Below are 27,682 nucleotides of genomic sequence, written 5' to 3' on the forward strand. Positions count from 1 at the left end.
ATGAAACAGCCAAACATCCCCCTCCTAAATTAGTGTGTAGGGGGTTGGGGAGGGCTTGGGGGGATGACTAGTGGGGACAAACAGGAAAGAAAAAATACGAGGTGCCTCTGCTGCCCCTCCTTGCATCCTGTCAGCCTTATCCCACCCAGCACAGCCTCACTGTGTACCCCGGGGCTTCTCTGACGGCAGGCCACAGGGCAGGAGTCACAGCTGGAGGTGTGACTCACCCATGTGGGCATCTAATGAGTAATGGAATGAATAAATACTTTTCTTGGTACAAACCTCAGTGGCCAACTTTGAGAATCAGTGTCCACTGTCCTCAGATTTTCTATCGTGATAACTTCCATAACACATCTTTCTTTGATTGTTTCTCCTTCCTGTCAATCCCTAATTCCTCACTCCTGCTCTCTACCTACTGATAAGGCCTTGTCTCTGATGCTGCTTCGGGGTATAAGAGGAAACTCACAAAACACAAGATAAATGTTATATTTATGTCATATATATGTTATATATATCACACATCCCCATAAATGCAACATGTATGTATATTCCAGATAGTGATAAGCACTAGAGAAAAAACTAAATCAAATAAAGGATATGGGGGTTCTGTGTGTGTGTGTGTGTGTGTGTGTGTGTAAGAGAATGAGAAACATTTGAATAAACACTGTGTGCCAAGCACATAGGTAAAGTGCTTGCAATTTATGAACTCCTTCAATCTTTTCATCAGTCTTACAGGGAAGATAACATCATACTCATTTTTCAGATGAGAAAACTGAATTACAAAAAGGTCGCCTACTTGGCCTACTATCATACTTGTGGCCAGGTTTGCAGTACTATTTGAATCTATGCAGTTTGGCTTCAGAATCCAACTCTTCACGCTTTGTTCTGGGCTCAGCTTTAGTCACCTACACAGCGAGGCCTTTTAAGGTGATTCTTCCCACCTAAGCCTCTTTCTCATCGACTGCCTCTGAACCCCCAAGCAATGTCCTTCTTAGTGTTTAGTGTGTCACTGATGAAAGATACAACGGAGCCCAGTTCAATGAGAGTAAATCTGATGGAACATAAGCTAATATTTTCAGATGAATAGCCTTGTGGTGGCCTAAGTTCATCAAAGAATGTACTTATTTATTCAAACTATATGTGTTCACGAGAGGCATCAGAACACTCATCAAAATATACTGGTGGTTATTACTTCCCTAGTTGTTATTGCTCTAGATGGCCTGTTGATAGAAAGTGAAGAGATCATGTAGTCTGACAAAAAATGTGTAGTGTGAGGGCACCTGGGAGGCTCAGTGGTTGAGTGTCTGCCTTTGTCAGGTCATGTGGGGTTCTGGGATTGAGCCCCACATCGGGCTCCCTGCATGGAGCCTGCTTCTCCCTCTGCCTGTGTCTCTGCCTCTCTCTCTCTCTCTCTCTGTCTCTCATGAATAAATAAATAAAATATTTTTTTAAAGTGTCTAGTGTAGACCTTTGCACATTAAACAGTCATCTTGATAATAGTAAAGTAGTCTCATCCTACCTGAGTTCTTACAGTCCATGACAGCTGGAAACTGGCCTAATACTATTAGCTTGTCATTGGTTTTATTAGGAGCTCGCAGGCCAGTATTCTCCATGTTAGTGTACAAATCCTCACAGAACACAGCGTCAGGGCTACTCTGTGAGCATGACGAATCAGGAAAAAAGCAAGGCCATTTTGTAACCGTAAACATTGTCCAAACCACCAAAAAATGACCAAATATCCTCCTATCCTGCCTATATGCTACTTCTTCACCAAATACTGCTTTAGCTTTATTCTGCTCTCCATTCCTCCTAAATAAGATAAATGGAGAGACCTAACCATAGAATTACTTCTCTTTTCTTCAATATCCCATGCAGAGCAAACCCCACATCCTTGAACCCTCCCTCAAATCAACTAACACAAGCCCAAAACACATGTGCCCTTCGGATACTCTTTCGCCGGGCAATCCCACAGTCTCCCTTCCTGCAACGAGCAATAACCCAACTTGATCAGCTACAAGTACGTTCCTGATGGTCTTTGACTGGAGGACGTTGATATCCTCATATTGTCTGTTCCACGCATTTAATACTCACCTATGTAGTTTCCTTCATGTATCTTGTTTCCCGATTATATTGCTTCTTCTAGGCACTGAAGTCAACTCTCTGAAAGCTTATGTTTGTGTGGTCTTTGTAAATTAATATGAATGACTGACTTTTCTGACTGACCAAATGGTTCACATTTTCTTTTTCTTCTTTAGGAGCCAACTCCTATTTCAGCAATGGAGCTTTCCACTAAACAGGTACTATCATTATGTATTACAATCAGTATTCTGTATTAATTTTGTGTTTCAAATAGATAAACATCTTTATGATTCATCAAATTTTACAGATTTAATAACAAGAGTTCACAAAAAAAAGGGAAAAGAAAGAACATTCTTACAATAAGCTAGTAGAATGAAAACTAAAGATCATCTTCATTGCTTCATTCATGTTTTTGACACATCTTACATTCCTATAAACATATTTAAGTCATTGTTATAAGTTTTTATTTATAGCATTTCTTTTTTGGGTTACTGTAATATTTTGCTCAATTATGATTTTAATCTATCCTTAAAATCAGCAGTGATGGATATTTCAGATTATAAATAAGTTTATAATTTAATTTGCATGTATAAACAACATATATTTTATAGGCTATTAAAATTATGCACAGGGATGTATGTGTTTGGAGGGTCTTGACTCAAAAGTTGATTTTACTTTTTCAGTAGTATTGTGTACCAGAGAAAACATTTAGGTTGGCTGCATATAAAAGGAAAACAGTCACTGCCAAATGATAAGTTATTAAACTCATGAAATCAAAAGTTAAGGGCAGCATGTTAATAGTCTTTGCCTTTATTCGCACTGAAAAAGAATGCTTTGGCAAGACACTTAAGAAACACAAATGACTTCTAATTGCTAAATTATATGTACAAAACAAATATAATTTTAACTTCTAATAAATTATCTTTTCCCCATAAATGTTACATAGCCTTTCTATTCATGTATCAGTGGTAACTCAAAAAAAAAAAAAATGAGGATACTGAGTTGTAATTATTAAATAACCTAGCAGAAAAAAGCTAGAATGGAGTAGGAAACGCTTCACTCACTGTTCTGAAAATTTACATACAAAATTGTTAAATATGAAAATCATTTGGCTAATCTTATTCCTGAATTGTTGACATGTTTTACCTCTGACCATGTATTAGCCCTTGTACAAGTCACTAAAATACCGTGCCAGTAAAACTCAGTGTATATCCTTTCCACACTTCCATATCAAAATAGATTGATAATCTCCAAGATATTTAGAGAAACTCAGAGTGCAGATATTATTGACCTGATACTGTTATGTTACACTTCATAAGTATGTGTTCACCTGTTCGTGTAATCTAAAAATTGTCAAATGTTGGCAAGGAAATCTGGGGATTTCCAGAATGGCAGCTAGACTGGGATATTCTTTCCCATAATGATTTTTAAAATTATTTATTCATTCTCTGCTTGGCTTCATTGCCAATCTTAATTATATTATGTATACTTTTATGAGATATTTCTTTTTGTTAAAATATTTTGAAGTACTATAAGAATTGCCTATTAAATACACCACATTTCACACGTACACAAAAACACCCAAAAAACCAAAAACAGTTTATCAGTTTAAAATACCATGATATTACCATGAAGAAAATTATTCCTAGCCTTCGTTTTCATTTTTAAAACTGAGGCAGTAGTTTCTCGGACCAGCAGTGTCGCAACTAATTTTCTGGATAAATGGACTCATCGCCTGCTTATGACCCGAAACTTGTTAAGGAGGATAGTGAGGAAAGCCTGTGGTGATGTTAAATTGGGCAGAAAAAGCACATCAGGTTACTTGTTAGGGACTGGATTATGCTCGCTGGTGCCTGCAAGCCTCCCGTATATATTTCAGTTAGATGGCATAATTGGTTTTGCAGTTCTTTAATAGTACTACAGAATAATTGTAAAATGAAAACTAGACTTGAGTTGTGTTTAATTTGGGGCTTTTTATCACACTTGTTCAAATGCTACATTGGCTAAGCTTTGTAAAAGGCACGTGTAAAACGATACTGAAATCCTAAATTAGTCGCTGCTACAAAGCCCCGCCCCCCCCCCCTACTTCCCGTGGTAATTGCAAATTCATTAACATAATGGCATTGCCGCATGTTTTATCTGGACTTTAAAGATCTAGTCAAAGAGGCTCATACTGTGAATAAGGAAGTGAAGCCTTAGAAAAATCAGGAGAATGCCTCAAGATGACACAGAGAATTAACACAGCACAGGATTTAGACTGCAGGGATCTTGATGCCTGACGTCGCAGTTTCTCCCCAACACCCAGGACTTGAGTTCAGGTCAACCACAGCAGCCGGAGTGTGGCGGATTCCCCATCTGATGATCTTTCAAATTAAAAGTAATTTTGTAGTTTTTTAAATAAAGTAATCTTCCTGGAGGTAGTACAAGGATAAGACGGTTGACGTTGAGCAAAACTTGTTAACAAAGGCAAGCTCCGGAACTTTCCCCCTTTCTTCTGATAGGAGGGCAAGCTACTGGCAGGCAGGTAGTACGGGGCGGGGCGCCCGAGGATCAGAAGCAGGGGACCCCTGCCCGGGACCTAGAGAATAAATGCTAATGTAGGAACTCTGGTGAAGCAAGATCACAAACAGCAGAAGTAAAAAAAATAATGAAAAATAAAAAAAGAAGTCAAGCTTTCTAAGAACAAGTACATGAAGGTTTGAAAATTACTCCATGTCTTCTATCTTTTATTTGAATCTTTATCTTTATTGGGATATAAGTGACACAGAACCGTCGCGGTGTTCCGGTGGTTTCATGCTTGAAGATAACGCTTCTTTGAGTCGGGGATCAGACTTGGATCACGGCCTTTCTAAACGGCCGTACCACGTGGCGGGCGTTGGCCACAACTGCGCAGAGTTCGGGGTCTCTAAGGCCTCCGAGTCGCGCCTGCGCGGTGCTCTGGGGGGCGGGGCCGGGGGCGGGGCCCTAACGCTTGTGTCTCCGCAGCACCAGCTGTACGCGGGCTCGCCCGCCGGCCTGGCCCAGCTGCCGCTGCAGCGCTGCGCCGCCTACGGGAGGGCCTGCGCCGAGTGCTGCCTCGCCCGCGACCCCTACTGCGCCTGGGACGGCGCCGCCTGCTCGCGCTACTTCCCCGCCGCCAAGAGGTACCGCCCGGGCGCCGTCCGCCCGGTCCACACCCCCTGCCCTCCCCCCGCTCCCCCGCCCCCTCCCCGCGCCCCCCAACTCCCCCGCGCCCCCCCCCCCACGAAGCACAGGGGCCTTGCCCGAGGGCTCGGAGGGCTCCGACTGGCCGGGGCCTTTCTGTCTCCATCCTAAGGGGTCAGAACGATCAGAAAAACACGGTGATCGTAGCTGGGCACCAAGCATAATGGGACAGATGGCTCTAGTAGATGACAGAGGGAATCGACACATGACAGTAAGGTCCTTGAAAGGCTACACTGGGAAGTTATAGAGTTTTGTGACCTCACGTTCCACGGGGGCACAGATGAGGGCCAAAGCCACAAAGTCAGAAACCATCTAGACTGGGCCCTGGGCCCTTGGACCAAAATGCTCTTCCGCCCAAAATGTTCTTTTTCTAACCAGCAGCATTGCATCCTGGTTTTAAGTTTTAATAAGGCAATTTATGTCCTTGGATGAATGGAATATCTGCAGAGAAAATACCTTTATTTACTTTTAGAGTCTTAGCATACAGGAAGTCAAGAAGAACTTTATAAAAAGTTTTGACTTTTTATAAAGGAAGTCAAGAAGAACTTTATAAAAAGTTTTGACTTTTATAAAAAGTCAAGAAGAACTTTTTCTAGTTTTAGAGATAACCACACTTTTGTATAATGCTGACTAACTAGCATCAAAGTCTTTGTTTGACCCAAAATATATATTTATTCGGCCCCTGAAATTTAAAGGCCACTGTATCATCATAGTATGATCTTGCATTTGTACTGTTTGACCTTGAAATATAAAACCACATAAAAAAGATCTATCGATCATTGTGTATGTGTTACACTAATGTGTTAAACATATTCTTAATACTTAACATTTTTTGGACATACTTAAAAATTGCTAAGATATTCCTAGAAGTTATCTAAAATAACATATTTGGATAAAACATAGCTGCAACTTGCTGTCTAGGACATTGAGGGCATCGGGCACAGGCATTTGATGATTTGATAGAGTGCCGCGTAGGCTACTGTTACCCTATAGGGAACTCTTAGGCACATCCTAAAAGTTGTATACACACCGGGTTTACTTTCACTTCAAAAAATAAAAGCACTTTCTTAATTTGACAAAATATTGATCTCAACACATTCTCTATAGCTCACATATGGCTACCTTTCTCTGTTAGTATTTACCATTTCAGAAACAAGCAATGAAAGATGAGAGTAGTATACAATATCTTGCTAATACAAATCCAGAGATTAACAGCACACACATCAACCTATTAAAACATAAAATAGAAATCAGAGTTATCAAGCTCCATTGCATTTTAGGAGCAATAAAATTTGGTTTATTTTTTTACTATAGTTAATGTTTTACAAGAAGCCGTGATGTGGACTCTTTTCATTGCTAGTAAGCTGTTTTCTACATGTGGATCATTTAAGACGTTTAGAAAAAATTTTAGAGGAAAGGAATAACCTAATGTCTACTTAAATCTTTTAATTACATGCTTCAGATAACATTGGCTGTAGTGTTAAATCTCGTACAACTTAAATCTGTCATAGATAATCAGTCCATATACATTAGTATTACACGTAAGTGTACTATTAGCTTATTCTATTTAATGAATACAATTTTCTTAGGCCTTCAACATTTAGAATTGAAATAACCGTCTGTATTATTCCATGTACCATCCAATTTTGCTGAAGTTTAAATCTGAAGCAAAAATTTAGTTTGGAGATAATGTGTTACTTAGTAAAGAAACCATGGATAGTTTAATAAATAGAAATATGCAGTTTTTATAGTAATAGAATTAAATTACTCAAAGTTGAACTTTTATGGTTCCTAATATCATTTAGGATCTAGGTTCTTTTAATATCAAAAAACAAAATTCATGTTTGAATTAAAAATGAGTACTATTTCCTTTCCACGTGAAAGTATATAACATTACCTAATTTAGCAATGATTTGTTCAGATTTTAAGCTGTTTTTATAAGAAAGAAGATGAAAATAAGATCATAGCTACATCTATAAGTTAAAAAGTTGTATATTATATATTTGAAATATGTTTATTGCATACCTACAATTCCTGAATGAAGGAATTATCATTAACACATTTTTGTTGTGCCTTGAAGATTTTACTTAATCCAATTTCATGTGTCTTTGAGAAGGACTTTTAGAGGCCTCACAGTTTATATATTCTTTGTGATGACTTTTTTCAAAAACTTAAATGGCAGTAAAAAATGCCTTCCCAAATGCTTTGTGGTTCGTGTTTCACAAGTTCCTTGTTGGCTCAATTTTGAAATGTGCAACATCTGTTTGATAGTCTTACCAATTCTACAAATAGAAATCTATAAATACTTTAGTCTTCTAAATTTATGAATACAGTAACAATTTCCATGTTTGCAAATCTCCATGGCCTTTGTGAGAACTCTTTTCAGGGATGGTAACTGACTTTGCAGCAAGACAATATTCATTGACATTGACACAGAAAACAGTTGGGCAAGTGTCCCCAATCTTTTTCATTCTGTTATATGTAGCCAATCTCCATTTTTAGCCTCTTTCTCAAACTACACATCCTGCTTACACCAAAAAGGCTAGAGACAACCTCATTCTTCCCAGTGAACCGCTAACAGTGTGGAAAGAAGGCACCAGAATGTATTACAACTAACACGATCTGAGCAGCAGTATGTAAGAGAAATTTATTTAGATTTTTATAGCAAATTTGACTTTTCTCTTAGAAGTGAGTCCTTCTCTCTCACCTTCTGACAAAAGGCAGACTTCTCCACAATATTTGTTATTGCGCTTCTCCTTTTATTCATTTCATAGGTAAATTGGTTTGCAGTCATAACCATGTGATCATGAAAGAAATGTTTTCTTTAAAAAAGTTGATATAGTAAACAAAAAGGAAAATTAAAAAGTCACTTAAAAATAGATTTCATAGAATTAGTACCTTTAAGTTTAACAAGAGTCTATTTAAGGAATTACGTATAAGTATTAAGAGAAAGAGATCATGTAAATTTTAATTATGAAGCTTAGTCTCTCATTCGTGATCAGAAAGAAATTTAATTCAGGTTATTGAAGAAATGGGTTGCCATTCTATATTTTGTGCTTTTTCCTCAGAATTTAAGATGTTAAGAATTTTAGAGTTTCTAGATGTTAGATTCTTATGATTGACATCCAGTTACACATAAATCATGAATCTTCTGTTACTACTTTGAAAGACTTGACTGCATTGTTAGTACATTTGTATACTCTTTTGCATTTTGATCCCCTGGAGACTGATCCTACAGGTGTAATGAGCTGCTTTAAAAAAATTCTTAAGTCACTTATAGATGCGTCTCTTCCTATGAGCTCCTAGTGTCTTTGATTTTTGATTCTTCTCTATGCTTTGTGACACATTCCCAAGAAGGAATAAGGATGCAATAATACCTTTTGCATGTAATTGTTTTAGACGCACAAGGCGACAAGACATTAGAAATGGAGACCCGCTGACTCACTGTTCAGACTTACAACACCATGGTAAGTTGCAACGCTTTCATCTTTCAACCTGCTGGTACCAGGATAAATCATAAGCAATAGTTTGTACCCACACATGTGCATGCAGGGCACACACCTGTATATGTACCCATTCCTTAACAATATTTAAGGAAATGCAACTGAAGAGAAAGGAAATCTAGAAGAAGGAAAATTTTAAAGAATACTAAGTGGGGAATTATATTTTATTATTGCGGATATGAAAAATTCAAGTTTTAGTCCCTTACAAGACTTGAATTTCAATTTTCTCATATTAACAAAAAGAAGCCAGGTTTAATTGTGTGCTTTCATATATAGTAGCAACCTGAGAACAACAGGCATCAGAAATATTCATTTAAAAATATTAAAGAAGAGAATGCAGTCTTAAAATAAGCCATGCAAATTATTCAGTGATATGCTGATGATACAGACCTATTGTATTGTTATTGGGTATCCTAGTCAAGTAGAAGATAATCCTGATATCTTCACATTGATTTACTGGTAGTTTATAACTTTGAATTGGGGATTTTGGATTGTTTCATTTTATGCTTCGTAAAAGATATCAAGTCCTATTTAATGTCCAGCATTAAATGCTGTAATATCAACCAAACTTCCTTTAAAATGCAGTAAAATTGTAGTATATCTCACTTCCCCCCCACGTCAACCCTTTGCAAAAACAATAATAAGGCTATGCTTCCCTCTGCTGGGAAAACTTATCAATGACATCACTGCTTATGAACAATTTGTAGTTAAAAATAGCTGAAATGTAAAATGTAAATATTTTACATGTAATTGAATGTAATCATCCTATTAACTTTTTTGGTGCCTTTTACATTAATCTGAAAAGATAGTATAATGTTTTTTATCAGTCAACTTGGATTTGATCCACTAATTCTGTGTATACAATATTCCCATTTCATGAATGTTAAGACAACACTGCACAAAAAACACCTCCACATGCATTCCAAAACCTAGTTACCTTCTGAAGGTCAGATCTGCCTGTTGTGTATGCTATACTTGCTGGTATGTGATTCGCAAATACTTACAGGGTTGTCTGGGGGATGCCAATAACATGAGAGGTTGCCACAAATCGAGCCTATATTTGGGGTCCATTTTGCTTGCAAAATTTCTTGCCAAAGACTTTATTGTCTGTTATTGCTCTTATTACAAAGAAAAAAGTTACCACTAAATGTGAGCAAATGCTGTGATTTTTTTGTCTTTGTACAGATAGGGTACATAATTGACATATCCTCCTTAAATTTTTCAAACAGAGTATTTCAGTTGGACAGCAAAACATTAACTAGTCTTGCATTAATCTATTTCATGTAAAAATATTGAATTATGATCAGCACCATTTGTTAATTTATTACATTAAAGAATCTTTTTGCTTAGATATGGAGAAGCTAATGATAATAACTGCAAGTACAAGAAACAAGACAATGTAACTAGAGCTCATTTCTGATCAGACCTCAGTCTCCATATCAATATAGAATTTATTATTTTAAATATTTTAACTCTTATATTTCTATAGTTATAACACATGCAATATCTTAATATTATAGATATTTAATAAATGTTTATTAAATGAATAATCTAAATATTTGAAGCTATAGCATCACTTTTTATTGGTTTTGGTTTTCAGTAGAGAATTGAACTAAATATCATCTATTATTTAATGTTAAAATGAGTTAAGTCATATGTTGCTATTAACACCATCATATTTAAAAATAGATCTCTTTTAAGAAACATCATTATTGACCAATCAACTAATAAAAAAAATGATTATGTACTACAACACATAGGATACTATGCTATGTTTTAAAGATTGCTGGAGAATTACTGAGAGGTATATCCATTTGTTGAATAATCTAGTTCCTTCATAGACCCATTTGGTATTTTTTTCAAAATGATATATGTGCTAGAATTATGGGCATATATATATGTGTGTGTGTGTGTGTATGTGTATATATACACACACACACATACATACATACACACAAAGAAAAGCTGACTGAAGGCATTCTTTTTAAGTGAGACTGTGTATAAATAAATGTTGACTGTTGAGTGAATGGCCTTTGGAAAGTACTTCAGAATTTAAAGTTCTATTTTGATGAAGTTAGAGTGAGGAAAGCTTGTAAAACCTGGGAATGTAGAATTGCTCAGCTATAGAAAGGTGAACATGAATCATTTTTTTCTCTTGATACTTCAGTCAAAATAGTATACTAAGGAAAAGGAATTGCTCTGGTTTAGTGTTAGTCGGTGTGTGTGTTTGTGCATGTGTATATTTGTGTGTAAGCATTGCTTCATAGATGGATGGGATAGAGGAAATGATAAAATAGTCCAAGAAGTTCTGCAGAAATAAAACATTCCCTTTTTAAAGGCCTCTTTATTCCTTGTCTGCTTGTATTACTAATTCACCAAACATAAAAACTGTATACCATAGATTACAATAAATTTCAAATGTTTGGAAACTAAGTCAGGCATTCCCATATGGCCAAGCTGAATCTTACCGTTAGATCTTAGAATAGGTGATGTCTATTTTTGGAAGTAAAATGGGCAAAACCCCAGAGCCGAGCCCTGTTAAATCATGTATGTTGTCTTGCTAGTGTCACATCTCACATTGAATAAAATATTTGTGCTCATATGGAAACATACAAAGATATGAGATATTTTCCCAGAAAGCTGCTAAGCAACTTGAAGCCAAATTATACACTTCAGGACAATCAGTTCCAGCTGTAATGGTAAACATATTCTGTAACACTCTATATTTTACATATCCTGAGGTTTTAATAGAGAGACTATATAAAATAACTCAGCATTAAGGTGGAAGAAATTTCACTCTCAGTGCAACCTTTAACACACACTCAGCTCTTTGCTCCCTCTTGTGTAAAGGCAGCGCACTAATGGTGAGCGGGCCTAGGTGTAATTTAGAAATCCAGCTCTCCTTCCCCTTAATCTGGCATAGTCTCTTCCATCGCTGGTGGCTATTCACCTGGGGAAATTTAGTATAAAACCCTAAATATATATGTGTTGGCAGATCTTCTTGTCTTCTCGCTCACACCTCATACAGAATGCTAAAGAGAAACTTCAGGTTGTTTGCATTCTGTTCCCTTCCCTAAAATAACTTGTGCACCGAATTGGAGCTTGTCTGACTTTGCCTCCAAGAGCATGAGTGGCTGAGTCAATTTACCTTTTCCCCTTCTTTACTACGAGTTGCATTCTGATCTCCATGTCCAGAAAGGAACAAATCATAAGTGACAACATTTAAAAACATTAACATCATCTTAGGTTTTTCAATCTTTGAAATATTTTATGCCCTAACTTTAGTTCAATACCATCATTGAATTTCATTTCATGGTAGTTCTCTTGGCTGTTCTACATACAAGCATTTCCATTCTAGCATCCTACAGTAAAATATCCACAGAACTCAACCTTCTTAATTATCTCTGCAACTGGCTCATCTCAATTTATGTCTTGGTTGGCATCAGCATTGTTCCAGAATTTCATAAAATATCTTTGGCAGTGTCATCTCTGTGGTCTGCAGAGCTGTAAATTTAGTATTTTGTAGCAATGCTAATCTGGTCTGTGTTTTAGCTTATTTTATATACATAGAAATTCCAACTGAATCTGAGCATTTAGCCCCTAGAGAAGCCTCAAAGTTTGATGGATGAGCATGATGTCAGGTCCTAAAAAAAACCCTGACTTTAATAAATCACCAAATAGTATCAAGTCTAAGACGTCACTGAATATAAGATGCACCATTTTTTAAGGACTGCTAAGAAAGAAGAACTGCCCAATATGAATAATCTAATAGTGGTGCCAGCATCAAGCCAGTTTACAGTGTTTCAGAATTAGCACAAGAAGGAAGTAAACTCCCATGCCGAAGACAGCAAGGACGTTTACCTGGTTCACCTATAATCATGGGTGGTGGAAAAGGAGGAAAACCACTTTTTGAATCACAGGGTGCTATTCACAAATGTTTACTTTCTGAATTCACACCAACAGTGTGGACCAAATACCTCAGACAAAACTTTAATTTAAAGAGGTGTCAGGTTAGGAGAGTCACATGTGTCTGGCAAAAGTAAAAACAAACTCTTTTTAGAAGAAAGAACTTGAACTCCGGTCAAGAACAACTGTAAGACATGCTGTTATCAGAGATGTTGAAATATATAAGTGCATATTCTAGGAAGAAATTATTACAGTATTGCCCTCTGTAATTAGGCAAATCCAGTCATTGATGGCATAGGTATACAAGACATGCTCACACAGACACACCTGAATAGGAAGAGGCTTGACAGAGTTTGTGCTTTCATTGTTCCTTACTGAAGTTTTTAAATACGTCATAAGAGATCGCCCAACTGTTCATACACCCATAATTTAACTGTTGTAAATGTAAAGTTTTTAAAGCATGCTGTATTTTTTTAAAAGATTTTATTTGTTCATGAAAGACACAGATACAGGCAGAGGGAGAAGCAGGCTCCAGGCAGGGAGCCCGATATGGGACTCGATCCCGAGACCAAGGATCACACCCTGAGCCAGGGGCAGGTGCTCAACCGCTGAGCCACCCAGGCGTCCCAAGCATGCTGTATTTTTTAAATTCCAAATATAAGGGAAATATATTAAAATACAGGATGGTATTTTCATTATTGTTTATGGAAGGTTTCTGCTTCAGTAAATGGGTGTTTTCCATCATCTACTATATCTCTTGGGAAGAAGTAAATTAAAGTCTATGTTTCCTGATGTTTAAATGTAAAAATTCCTATTTCACTCTGCCATATAGATTATATGTGCTTTCTTGGTAAAACATATGCTGTAAGATCATGAAAATAAAACATATCAGATATTCAATATAGACTAAATAAATACGTTAGTAGATACCTTCATATTGGTTGTGCTTTTTACGTAATTGAATTTCAGTCTGCCTTATACCAAGAAGCACTGCAGCCTCCCCCACACAGGTATCAGGTGCAGAAGTAAACGCAACTATTTAAATGGCTTCATTGTCAACCTCAGAACAATTTCATTTCCATATTTTAAATTAATAAATTTCTAAATATTAAGATACTAGTGACCACCTCTAATACAATAAATTACCAATGAACAGTAAAATTAAAATACCCTGGTCATATCTATCCACGTGTTTATCCATCTACCTATCTGTATGCTGACAAGAACATTTTAAGCAAGCGTACATAGGAATCTGTGGGTTCGAGAAAGATAGGAAACTACTTGAATTGTAAAATTTTACATGCTACCTTCTGTTTGGTAATTATTTCCCAGCACCAGAGACAGATCTTAATTTAGGAAATAAAACAAGGTAGTTTAAAATCTATTTTAGCAAGTTGATAAATTACAAGTTTAAAATTTTCTCTAAGGTTTCATAATCGAGTCTTTTTTTGTACTTGACAGATGCACTAAGCACATGGACTTTAATACATACATACATATGCATGCATGCAAACTCACATTCAATTAGTTCATAATAGTTGGTACAAGTGTCATATCAAAATTGGAGAAATAACATACTAAGCATTATATTGATAAACAGAATTCCTGTTATATAGCTTGATGTATTTATGCATATAAACAAATATAGTATATATATATACATATATATATAAATAAAGAATTTGTTTTCAGCATACTATAATGTATGAGATTATTAAATCAATTGTTAGTCTTCTTAATTACGCGGTCCAAAAATATACATGAACATTAGGGATGAGTGAAATTTTTTGTCTTCAATTTCATTTATTTTTAGGTATTTTATGTCTTCCCAAGACTTACTGATTAATTCATAAAATGCCTTTTTAGCTACTACTGCTAAAAACTAAGTAATGATATTTATATCAAGAAATGAATATTTGCAGTCTTCTGTGTCACCTAGAGCTTGTGGGCAACATTTCCTTTCTTCCTTTGAATGGCCTTTAACACTGGATGTTATTGAGAAAAAAATTTGCAGTGTAAAATATTAAAATTGCAATTTTATGAAAACAACTGGAATTAGATTTCTCTTTATGTAGTTCAGTAACTAACACTATAGTTAAATATTTAAAATAATGTGCAACCATTTCCCCCTACTCCAAATTAACTTTTACTATTATATTCATTATTTATGAAATTCAAGTTTAAAATCACTTTCAGGGGGAGAACATCAAAAATGGTAACAGAAATTAAATAGTTGATTAAGTACTTGGTTTACTACCCCACCCATCTCTATTATCTTTCTACATGACATCACATTCTTACATTATTAACATTTCAATCCTGGGAGACATTTATGGGGTTAAAATAGAGAGGGAAATAAATGGAAAGCTGAAATGTGATGCCTTCTGTTTCTGCCTTATTGGAAGAGAATCAAATACTAAATAAGGCCTTTAGCAACATGATATTTCTGGCCAAATGATGGATATCATGACTTTTTGTTGTTACAAAAGGAAGCAATTTATTTAACTTCTTTCTTTCCTCCCATTCTTTCTGGTTTATTAGCCTCATTTCATTTCCATAAATTATCCCACTAAAGGAGGAAATGATTAATTGAAGATTGCTTCCTTAAAAACATTATTTCTTGTCATTAACAACTGCGACATATTGTAACATTGTGTTATTCAAACACACTGTGGTGCTTTTAAAATTTTAATGTTTGTTGCTCTCAATTATTTTGCTCTAACTATTCAGTTCAACTCATGAGAATTCATTATGCCAATTTAACAACTAACTCTACCCTTCTTGTCTACTGGTAATTTTCATGACAAAAGTTTCTATTCAAAACAGTTGCTTTCTAAATGCGAAATGTATTTTAAAATAGATTAAAATGAGATTGCTTTCTTTCTGGAAATCTACAGATTACCCATTGGCATAGACATCCCCTAGACTCGTCTACTGGGTGTCCCTGGAGAGTGTATTCATATGATTTCTCTAATCTCTTTCTCTTACTATCCCATATTTGGAATTCTTGATTTTGGCGTATACTTGATTAGTTACCATCTTCTCCCACCATATCTCAAATCAACTCTTGTAACATCACAAAACAACAAATTAAGAAGATTCGAAGTGTCTACATTTGCCAGTGTGGTTTTAATAGCACATTCAGTCATCATCAGGGTTACAAACCCTATGCCCCTTTTAACTGATTAAACTTTTAACCATTTCTTTTATGTAATTATGATAACTCCATGTCCTGAGGATGTCAGAGTTACATGAGATTTCAGCTTTTAAATACAGGGTAAATAGTTACCCTGGATTTTCCATTCAGCAAACATCAGCTAAGGATTTGTGGCTGCCTAGTGCCAGGATCATAAAACATATGCCGTGGAGGAAGACAACCAGGTGAATAAATGATCGTAACAAATAAGACATCATGTGCTCCGAAACTATATGTAAACAGATTATTAGGAAGCATAGAAAAGGAAATACTTTATTTGATGGTGATCAGGGAGTAAGATTGATATTGGGAAGCAGTTTGTCTTATTGTGGATTGTGCTACTACGGATTCAAAGTAAAGGATTTTAAGTTTTGAATTAACAGTTGAAACTATTACAAGAACACCCCTAACAATAATAGCACCTCACATATTTATGATTTCCTGTGTCTAGGCATTATACTATTATTTTTACGTAGATACATTTTAATAAGAAAAAAGATACTAGAAAGGGTTATAACAATTTTATGTTGCCCAAAATCGTTAGGTGAAAAACTAACACCAAAGAAAAAAATCTCCCAAGATGAATATCGAGAAAATAGTGCAAGGCAATGGACACCATGCTGGACAACATTTTGACATAAACACAGTGAGCAAGTCCATAGAGCTTTGCTTATGCGCTTCCTCAACACAGATCAGAAAGACCCCACCCAGCACAATTCACAAAAATCAATTATGGGAATAACCCAATGTGTTCCATGGAAACTCTCAGAACAATTAGTTTATTTTTTTAAAGACTATTTATTTATTTGAGAGGAAGTGTGAGTGAGAGAGAAAGAGAACATGGGTGGGGGAGGGGAGGAGAAGCAGACTCCTTGCCAAGCAGGGAGCCCAGCATAGGGCTCGATACCAGGACCCTGGGATCTTGACCTGAGCTGAAGGCAGACACTTAACCGACTCAGCCACCCAGGTGCTCCTCGGATCAATTAGTTTATCCAGAGGGAGATTTTAGATTATACTTACCCTGAATATGCAAACTTTCATATCCTTCAGAAAATTTCTAATTGTCAGTGTTTTCTTAGTTGAGCTTTTGATTTACATTGGATAATTGTAAATCCAATAGTAGATTATCTGAAAAATATTTAGAGGATAGCCATATTGTGCTACCATTTCAATGCAGAGCTGTTTGCTTTAATAAAGTCAAAATGATAATATGTTTGATATCCTAAGAAAATTTTTGAAAATCTGGTAAGAAAGTAATAATCAAAATATTGTTTCTGTTTTTAGTTTTTTTTAATAGAAAGATAGAAACAGAGACAAAGATTAAGGGGCAAAGGGAATAAAAGAAGGAGAAAGAAAGAAAAACACAGTATTATTGGAATTCTGATGGCAGTTGGGGTAGAAGGATTAGGAAAGGGAATGGATATTTATTGAGTGCCTTCTATCATTCTAAAATATTTATTGGGTATCTGTGTATAAGAGTTCAGGAATTGGGAAATCAACCAAAAAATGTTTATAGAATGTTATATCTGCGAGCCCAAATATATGAATGCTTGCCTGATGCAAATTTAAATGAAAATGCAGGCCCTACATTAAAAGTTGCTGGTGATAGAAACATTCTGCTGCAGAGGAATTAACAGAAACTACTGTATTCAGTGGAAATTTAGTTTTTGCAATTATTACTGATGGCAGCAGAATCTAACAAACTTAAAATAAGAGAATTCCAAACCAAAGGAAGACAGTAGTACCTATGCATATGGACTATGATTTATAGTTACTATAGCAGGACTTATAACTTCACTGCTTACTAACTAAAATGCTTTATTTTGCTTTTTTTATTTGGTCAAAAAGGAGAAAGAAAGGCCTACTGAAAGGGAGAAGGAGTTCTAAAGGTATTGCTGAGCATAGTTATCAAGGCAAAGTGAAGACACCTGGTCCATGAACTAAACTCACCAGTTGTGCTTCTTATCTCATGCAGATGGAAAAGGAGCTTAATGTCATGTTTCTAGAAGAACTCAGTGAACTATTGCTATATTCAACCAAAAACAACTTTGTATAAATTCTTGATTAAATCAAATGCCATCTTATATTAGATTCTACTATAAGTAGCAGATGAAATGTTTTTTTTATTTTTTTTTAATTTTTATTTATTTATGATAGTCACAGAGAGAGAGAGAGAGAGGCAGAGACACAGGCAGAGGGAGAAGCAGGCTCCATGCACTGGGAGCCTGATGTGGGATTCGATCCCGGGTCTCCAGGATCGCGCCCTGGGCCAAAGGCAGGCGCCAAACCGCTGCGCCACCCAGGGATCCCTGAAATGTTTTTTAAACATAAGAAAATATTTATTATTAAGGGAACTTTTGGGCTCCTGGGTGGCTCAGTCAGTTAAGTGTCTGACTCCTGATTTTGTCTCAGGTCATGATCTCAGGGTCGCAGGATCGAGCACTGGGGACCCTGCCTAAGATCCTCTCTGTCTCCCTCTGCCCCTCTTCCCCACTTTCACGTGCTCTCTCTCTCTTAAAAAAAATGAGAGAGCTTTTATTTTAATTGTTACACACTGAGGAACAGTTGCTGTCACCAGGGGAGACCTTGAAAAACTAAAAACTGAACAGATCTCTCAGGATTTTAAGAAAGGTTACTGAAAACTCTATGGAACAGTTAGAATGATTAAATTAATTGAGAAGAAGACAACTTTGTGCGTCTTTTAAAATGCACCTAATTGATATTACATTTATACTAAACTCTATTACACTTTCATATTATACAAGGTACGTCGATCTTCCTTACTATGTGTCAACTAATGCACTGAAGGATTTAAGAAGAGCTCTGTGTTTGCAAGGAAGAATTTACTTCAGATAAAAATACCTTCAGATTTCTACAGCCATCTATAGTAACTTAGATTAAGTTACTTAGTAATTTAGACAAGCCAGCTATTATCACAAAGTTTTAGAGGAAGAGTAGGCCTGGATAATCCAGAAAGATACTGGTGGATCAGCATGTTCTTTGCTTCTAAATCCAATGGATTTTTTGCTGTTGTCATGCTGTCATAGTCTATGATTCAGTAATAGGTAGAGAGTAAATGAAAAGTCTCTGTCTAAAAGTAAAATTAATTTTATTTACTTTTTTAAATTTTATTGAAGTAAGAACATGTAACATGAGATCCACTCTCTGAGGTTTGTAAGTGCACAATGCACTATCATGCACTCTAGCACTCTGCTGTACCGCGGGGCTGAAGATCTACTCATCTTGCAGAACGGAAACTTCATACCCGTTGAATCAGCACCTACCCATTTCCCTTTCCCCCTGGTGCCTGGCAACCGCTGTGCTACCATCTGCTTCTAGGAGTTCAGCTATTTTAGATGTTTTATGTAAGTGGGATCAGCATACACTTCTTGTTCTTCGGTGACTGGCCTATTTCACTTAGCATTTCCCAAGGTTCATCTGTGTTGCTACCTATTGCAGATTTCCTTCTTCTTTTTTTTTTTTTAAGGCTGAATAATATTCCAAGTAAAAGGATTTGTAAATCAAGAGTCCAAAGTATCACAATTAGGGGAAAAAAAGATGTATCCAGTGACCTCTGTGACAAGGTATCCTAAATATGGTATCATAGGAGATTTCCTAGCCTGCATTAGGCAGAGAGATTGAATTCACCTCTATCCGGGGAAACAGAAACCCTGCAGACTAGCACAGCAACATGTATCAGATCTATTCATTCAGTGATAGAATAATAATTTCAGAGGAAATATAAACACACTACCATATTCAGTGTAGATATTAACCGACAAAGATATAGCTCCACTATAAAAAAAAAAAAAAAAATGTGAATTGGAATCCATTAAATGCTGTTCCTTTACATTTCAGTCATTTCCTTTTTCCAGGGTATCGATCTGGTAAATAAGAAGGTACAGATACTTCCCAACTTTAGAAGAGTTTCATTTCACACTTTAGAGTGATAGGAAAGGAAGCACTGAAATCGACCTCCCTGCAGATAGCAAAGGGAGGCAGAATGAAAGTAGGGGCGGGGGATGAAGCCAAATGCAGGGATTAGGTAAAAACAGGACTTTGGAAAGCTTTAAACCTAGTGACAGCAAATAATATTGTCTCTGACAGACAAAAGTCCTCGGTTGATTAGAAAGAGAGTAAAATTGTCAAAGTGATGCCAAAAAAGAGGGGGAACATTTTTTTTTAATTAAAAATCTAGCTGAGTTTGAAGAAGAGAGCAAAAAATTTTCATCTGTCTACACTGTCAGCCCTCCATGCATGTGAAAATATATTTATTATTTTCTAAATTAATTTAATGAGTTCCAGATTGTACAGGATGTCATAATGGAAACAGGATTATGCAAGATAATAAGGAATTTTTTCTCTCTCTCTAAATGAGTTTTACCTAGACTCCCTGTGTCCTACTTTTGATCTTAACTGTGTTTCATTTACCACATTGAAGGAGGTTACATAAAGGGTAAAATAATAGAAACTTAATCAGGAAACAGGTTTTCTCGTTGCTACACTCTATTATATACTCTTCCCATATTCTTTAGTGTAATTCTTGAAAATAATAAAAGATGTATCATTTTAAAATAAGGACAATTGAAACCACATTGCTTTCTAATTGTGCATCTTTCTCCTGAGCCATCCCAAACATTTCACACCGATTGATCTTCAGAACAATCTTGTAGATTATTTAAGGGTTGTTGGTAGGGAGTATAAACTTCCTGAACTCTACCTTCTGTAAAATACTAGATAAATATTAATGGCTGGTACATTTAATTTTACAGATGAAAAATAAACATAAAGTGGCAAAATAATTTCTCAGAAACAGATTCATGTTTCCAAAAGTTCAAATAACTTTCCTGCTAAGGAATAGTACAACATGAACTGGCCCCATTAGTCAGAGCATAGAGTTTTACAGCTAAAATAATGTCTTGGAAAGTATTACCGTGGCATATAAAGATGTATAGTCATACTGCACACATGACTGCTTCTGTTAATGTAATGCTATTTTCTGGTAGACAAATCTCTGCATATGCTTTATATAACTTATACCAAAGCAATTAGTCTATTAAGGCAGGCAGTCGAGTTCTGAAACCCTACGTCTGTGACATTTCTGCCATCCTAAATCAATTTGGAAAAGACTCCCAACTTGGCAACAAATTTATCTTCTGAATTTCCACATAAATACTTTGGAAAGTTGAGTTTACTTCTCTAACGTTTCCTCATTTCATTTCCTCATCACCGGCCAGATAATCACCACAGCCACAGCCTTGAAGAAAGAATCATCTATGGAGTAGAAAATAGTAGCACGTTCCTGGAATGCAGTCCAAAATCACAGCGAGCTCTGGTCTATTGGCAATTCCAGAGGCGAAATGAAGAGCGAAAAGAAGAGGTATAGGAATGAAATACCCTGGATTATTTCTATCTAACGTGTACTGTTAAGTGACCCCAACATGGTTGACTTGAGGGTGAAAAAATACCGTGAATCTTTATCTTTTTCTTAACCCGTCAATAGCCCATTCATTAAACAAGCATTCACTGAAGGCTTATCATATGACAGGGTTTTGTGCTAGGAGCTGGAGAAGCAAAAGTGAACTGATAAGAATTTTGTTCCAGAAGCCATTTGGGATTTATTTGAGAGTCTTCTTTCTCCCCGTAGTTACCTACGAAACAATATATTATCTATATTTGTGCACACACACAAAATCAAATCCTCTGCTAATTTTAACTTTTGTTCACTTAATTCTGCTATCCAAACATGTTTTCTTTTCTCTGCTCAAAAGGGGAGGGAAGGTTTGGGAAGAGGAGTAGGATATATAGGATGAAGATTCTGGGCAGCCATTCTGATATGAACTATGCATGTAGCATCAGACAGATCTTCCTCCTTAGTGTATTCATTTATTACTGTGTAAAATTAAAGAAATGTGCACAGAAAATCTCAATACTCTGAGACTTTAAAGCTTTTTAAAAGTATTAAATAACCAGATTATGGAGGTGATTTGTAAATGTATTCTGTGCAGATAATTGCACAAACATAATCTGAATATAAAGTTTAAAATCCTCCATTATCTCTTTTGACATTTGAAGCGTCTTTAAATTTGTAATCACATTATACAAATGTCAAAGTTGATTTTATACAATTTTATACATTCTCAACTTAGGCTTTCAGAGATGTCTGTTGTAAACTCTATTCAAAGTAAAAATGAGTTTAGATATATTCAAGAACATATCTTCATATTTATGCCACATCTGAGACTTAGAAAGTGAATAACTAATTATCAGTCATGTAGTCCTATGCTTTCTTCTGCTTGCTCAACGCTGAGTTTTTAGTTTTTTTCAGCTCTGAGTTCATTCTCATGCTGCATTATTTTCTAATATCACGGTTCTGTATTTCTAAGAATTACTGTTAACTTTCTCCTATGCTTACATACCTTCTTTCAAGATTCTAAAATAAATACATCTTTGTCCTTTCACCATCTTGAATATTTTATATTATTATAATGAAAAATTATTTGAAGACAATAGACAACCAGTATTTTGCAATGCATAATAAAAAATGATTTACAGAGATTTCTCTTTTTTTTTTCCAATGGAGAAATCCTATCATTTGTCTTAAGCAAGACATTTTATGAACCGTTAAAATGTGCCTCAACACAGAATCTAAAGTTTTACTTGAGCAGAGTTTCAGAACTTCTGTTTCTTTAAATGTGTATATTTTTGCTACCGTTTCTCTTGTGCTAGATCAGAGTGGATGATCATATCATCAGGACAGAACAAGGCCTTCTACTGCGCAGCCTACAGCGGAAGGATTCAGGCAATTACCTCTGCCACGCTGTGGAGCATGGCTTCATGCAAACTCTCCTTAAAGTGACCCTGGAAGTCATTGACACAGAGCATTTGGAGGAACTTCTTCATAAAGATGATGATGGAGATGGCTCGAAGACCAAAGAAATATCCAACAGCATGACACCTAGCCAGAAGGTCTGGTACAGAGACTTCATGCAGCTCATCAACCACCCCAACCTGAACACAATGGATGAGTTCTGTGAACAAGTGTGGAAAAGGGACCGAAAACAACGTCGGCAAAGGCCGGGGCATACCCAAGGGAACAGTAACAAATGGAAGCACTTACAGGAAAATAAGAAAGGTAGGAACAGGCGGACCCACGAATTTGAGAGGGCACCCAGGAGTGTCTGAGCTGCATTACCTCTGGAAACCTCAAACAAGTAGAAACTTGCCTAGACAATAACTGGAAAAAATGCAATATACATGAACTTTTTTCATGGCATTATGTGGATGTTTACAATGGTGGGAAATGCAACTGAGTTCCCCCAATTATAAATTAAGTCCATGAGTAACTTTGCTAACAGGCTTTCCTCCTAATACCAACACCTAATAGAGGTCAGGTGAACACAGATGTTCACTTTAGCAGACTTAATGTCTCCTATGAGATTTCATTGTACAGGTTTCACTTTCTTCTTTGCCTGAGAAATAAAAATGTCATTTGCCATGTTGCCATCTAAAGAAGAAAAACTGCATCAGCAAAGCCATTTTATTGAACTGAAAGTTTAAAATAAACTGCATGGATTTATGAAGCTGATGAATATTCCAAAATAGCGTTGGATTCAAGGATATTTTTTGTCTACCAGCACTCATGTTTATATGTACTAGAGGAGTAAAATGATACTGAATGAAATGGTCTGTGGAAATATAAAAAACATAAACCATCCATCATCCAGAAGAAAAATGGAATACACTGATCTACTACTGATGTCTTCTTTCAGCTTTGATCTAAAGATGTATTTTATTAAAACTATAATTTAAATGTACCATGACAAATATGCAGTAAAAATTAGCTCTTTTCTAAGCTAGAGTAGGTTTTTGTCTTACAGTTATTGTGCTATATAGTTTTTGTTTTAAAAACTCCAACCGCGTGCTGCTTTTTTCTGACATTGTGTTTTTAGTTCTGCAAGAGGGATAGCCGATATTGTTCAAGAAACACATAAGCATCATTTACCATTAATTCCTAAACTCTGGATATAAATTATGCTTTATTTTTCTGAGGAATTCAGATAACACCTTCCCCTTCTTTAAGTATAATCAAAGATTAACTTGCATAATGTTCCTAGAAAGAACAGAGCATTTAACCAGCAAAGTAAAAAGAAACAAATTGATTTGTTAAATGCCATGTGTTGTACCTAATGGATCAATGAGGAGAAAGGGAACTCCATATTTATGAAAATAATGAGCATTATTTTAATATAACATTAATAGAAAATCTCTTAATTCTGTGCTTGAAAACCTGCATGATATTTGAGATATATAAAAAAATTCTCAGGATTCCTTTAGGAATTACATCTGTGTCACTTAAATTCAAAAGAGAGAGAGAGAGAGAGAGAGATTGGTAATATTCAGAGCATCCTAAAAAGCAGATTTCCCAATTCTGTTTACACCTGTATCAGCTTTTATCTCACCTTGTTTAAAACACATGGTTTGTTTCATGTTGATGGGAGTGACTTTTATACAACCTGTTTTCGAGGACACAACTCACACTTAAAACATGTAAAACCCTTTGTTTCCTGCAACAACTTATAAAATAAGGTAAAAGATGATCAATAAAGGACTTGCCTTGTTCCTTGTCCTAACATGATTCCTTGAGAATCAACAACTTCAAGGTATATAAGACCTTCAGCATTATGGTATTTTCTCTTCCACGCACTCACCTTTCCAGGAATCCCTCCCGAGATCCTTCATCATGCACAAAAATGCAAAGGAAACATCTTCTTGCTAATTAATAAAAGCGGCATTGGAATTCTAACTCTAGCTGTCTTGGGATTTTAATTAACTCAGCATTATTTTCTCACCTCAGACTACAGTGAATTTTTTTTAAAATTCTCAGCTGAAATATTTCACAGATGGAAGCTCATGTTTCAATTTTAGTGATTTGAATAAACAATTTGTTGATGCCTATTTCAAATGAAAGCCTAAAAATATTCTACATCCAATTTTAGGCTCCATTGATGAATACAGCGTTACTTTTAGAATTACATCCTTAAATGTAAATTCAAATCCTTAAATTTGAATTTTAGGTTATCTGAAGGACATATTTCTGTAGAGAAAAAGAAATGTTCAAAATACTAATGAAAGAACAAAGACTACTCCAAAAATAGGTAATTTTTCTATTTTCACAGAGTATCTTCACTGTGCTGAAATTTGGTGTTGCATTTCCTTCTAAATTCACAGCCATAACTGATTTATTTGCAGTAACAGAAGTATCTTATTTCATATTAGTCCTCGAAAATAATGAATTTGAAGGGATAGAGGTTGTTCGATAACTTTAGGGATGCCTTCCAATATCTGGAGGCTTTTTGTGTAACATTATGAAAAGCCCATAGAAAGGAAGCCTAGACTTCAATTAAAAGAAACAAACCAAACAAATCTACTGGCTTGCCTCTATAAACCATCAGGTCTAAGTTTTCAAAGAAAATTATAGTTATAACTTACAGGTAGAAACTCTTCTTGCCGTCATACTCTGCCAATGTGTATTGAGGGGGACAGTTTGCATGAAAAATGATTAACGTCCCATTTAATTTAGTTTTAATAGACTTTGGCATATGCATGTAGCATCAGAGTTGCAACTTTGTTAAGAGACTCATGTGACCATAAGCAAGTTATGACCACAGTCTGAAGGTTGGAGAAAGGTACATTGCAGCAGAGAAATAATGGCCCAGTTGAAATCCAATGTAAAATGTAAATGCATGTCAATGCACACTCAATGCTACTTTTATGTACTATTTAGTGATCTTCAGTGGTATGTGTTTAATATTTTTGCTACCTACACATTAGGCAAAAGAGATGTAAATAATCCTGAGAAGAGGAAGGACAGTAAACTGCACCTTTTTATAGGTACTCCATTCGGTGTGTTCTACATCATCCTAAAATGCGAGGTTTCCCCACACAGGTGACAAGGTGGTTTATGTGCTATTTAAGGGCAGAGAGTGTGTGCCCATTCAATAAGCATGTTTTTTGCCAGGTAGTACATATGTTCCATATCTGTATTTATCCCTGCATTTCAGATGGGAACTAGAAAACTGGAGAGACAAATGTAATGAAACTGCTGCTGTAAATTATTCCTTTTAGCATGTATTAAGTTGCTAAATACACATTTCTTCAAAATATTTGAATTCAGATGTCTTTACTGTTCCCTGTAGCATATGGTGTCAAAGAATATAAGTTTAGAAAATGTTGAGAACCAGAGTCAGGTTGCTACATAGCAGATTTCTTCATTCTAGTCAGTCTGTAAACTGGGTTCTGTATCTATGGTGATGATGTGCATTTTGATACTCTTTAGGTTAAATATTATTATTTTTGTCATGCCTAAAAGAAGGAAATTTAGGGATAAAATTTGATAATGTGTCATTATCATGATTAGTTTGGTTTCCTTCAAGATCTACAAAGATGCCCAACAAGTGTTATTGAAATTGCCTGTCCTTAAAGTTATAAGGAACACTTTATTAATATGAAGTGATTTATATAACATTTTGAAATCTTTGCTTTATGAATTCATTTTAAAAACATTCAAAGTTTAATGGAAATTATCCAATTTAATGACTTCAAAGACAAACTTAACAAACAGGATTCAACATCGTCTTACTGTGTTATAACAATGTGTTAGATAAAAACTGGCCTAATGCCGAAGGCATCCATGGTTTTTGTTTTAACTTTGTAATAATTCAAGTCATTGCTGGTGTTTGCAAAATACATGTTTCCATAAAAAAGAAAACATTGTTTTTCCCAAAGTTTGCAAAGTTTGCCTATTAGTTTATCTGATTTCTAACAATTCTCTTATACTAGTAGAATAAAGAAACACTTTTTGAAAAGTTAGTGTACTAAGAGGGCCTACGAATGAAGAGAGAATGAAGCCACATAAATGGTACAGCCATTTTCACAGTCAACCTGACCAAACAAAACAGCTTGGTTTTTATTTCAAACATGCAAACACACACACAGGGGAAGGCAGATGTACTAAATCGTGCCCAAGGAAAGAAAGTAATGATTTTCATATAAAGAGATAGGGCTCTAGATGCTTTGAGCTTTAGATCTAGACTCCTACCTGTTCAATTAAATTATGTTGATCTTGTGTGTCTATTACGTGCTAGGCACTGGTGGTGCTGAGGACAGTAAAACAACTTACCGTCATCTTACTTGGCAGGTCTTTCCTGATTCTTCTATCTCCAGGTGAAACTAACCACCTTCTCTGTACTAAGTCTGTGTCCTGTGTATACCTTATTGCCACACTTATCACACAGGTGTAATTTCTTTGTTTACACCCCCATCCCTTTCTAGGTTATAAGCTCCTTGAGGGCAGGGTTTGTATCTAATTTATCTCACCCCCCACCCCAGTACCTGGCATGATGGCTGGCGCTGGGAGAAGTTCAGTAAGTCGTTGGAAAGAACCAGGTCACCATGTGATGAGCATCACATACAAACTCAAAAGTGTTAGGGGGTCAATGAGGAAGAATTAATTTAAAGAGATCATGAAAAGCTTCAGAGCATAAGGGACATACAATTTAGGAATTGAAATATAAAATAAACTTGCTCAGATGAAGTAAAAAGAGCAATCTGGGCAGCAAAAAATAAGGCAGATGGAGGAGAGGTATGGAAAAATGCTTTCATTGTGGGAACAGGTACTCCACATGGAGTATGGAGTTCATAAAGAAAAGTAAAATGTCCCACTATTAGGAATCCAAATGGAGCATTTGTTTGATTTTTCCTAGGCTTTGGTTTATTGCCCTCTCTTTGTACC

The 27,682-nt window shown here is 35.8% G+C and overlaps 1 protein-coding gene across 7 annotated transcripts in view; it reads left to right on the forward strand.

Moving 5' to 3' along the window:
• Positions 1-26,052, forward strand: part of SEMA3A (semaphorin 3A) — a 455,199-nt gene extending 429,147 nt beyond the window's left edge. For all 7 annotated transcript variants that reach the window (XM_072759792.1, XM_072759795.1, XM_072759794.1 and 4 more), the window contains 5 exons: positions 2,256-2,297; positions 5,065-5,222; positions 8,683-8,750; positions 21,126-21,268; positions 22,618-26,052. In XM_072759792.1, the coding sequence (XP_072615893.1) occupies positions 2,256-2,297; positions 5,065-5,222; positions 8,683-8,750; positions 21,126-21,268; positions 22,618-23,073 (867 nt within the window). In that variant the 3' untranslated portion in view covers positions 23,074-26,052. The remainder of the gene's footprint in view (positions 1-2,255; positions 2,298-5,064; positions 5,223-8,682; positions 8,751-21,125; positions 21,269-22,617) is intronic.
• The last annotated feature ends 1,630 nt before the right edge of the window (positions 26,053-27,682 follow it).

The sequence above is a fragment of the Vulpes vulpes genome, chromosome 5, assembly GCF_048418805.1.
Source record: "Vulpes vulpes isolate BD-2025 chromosome 5, VulVul3, whole genome shotgun sequence".
NCBI lineage: Eukaryota > Metazoa > Chordata > Mammalia > Carnivora > Canidae > Vulpes > Vulpes vulpes.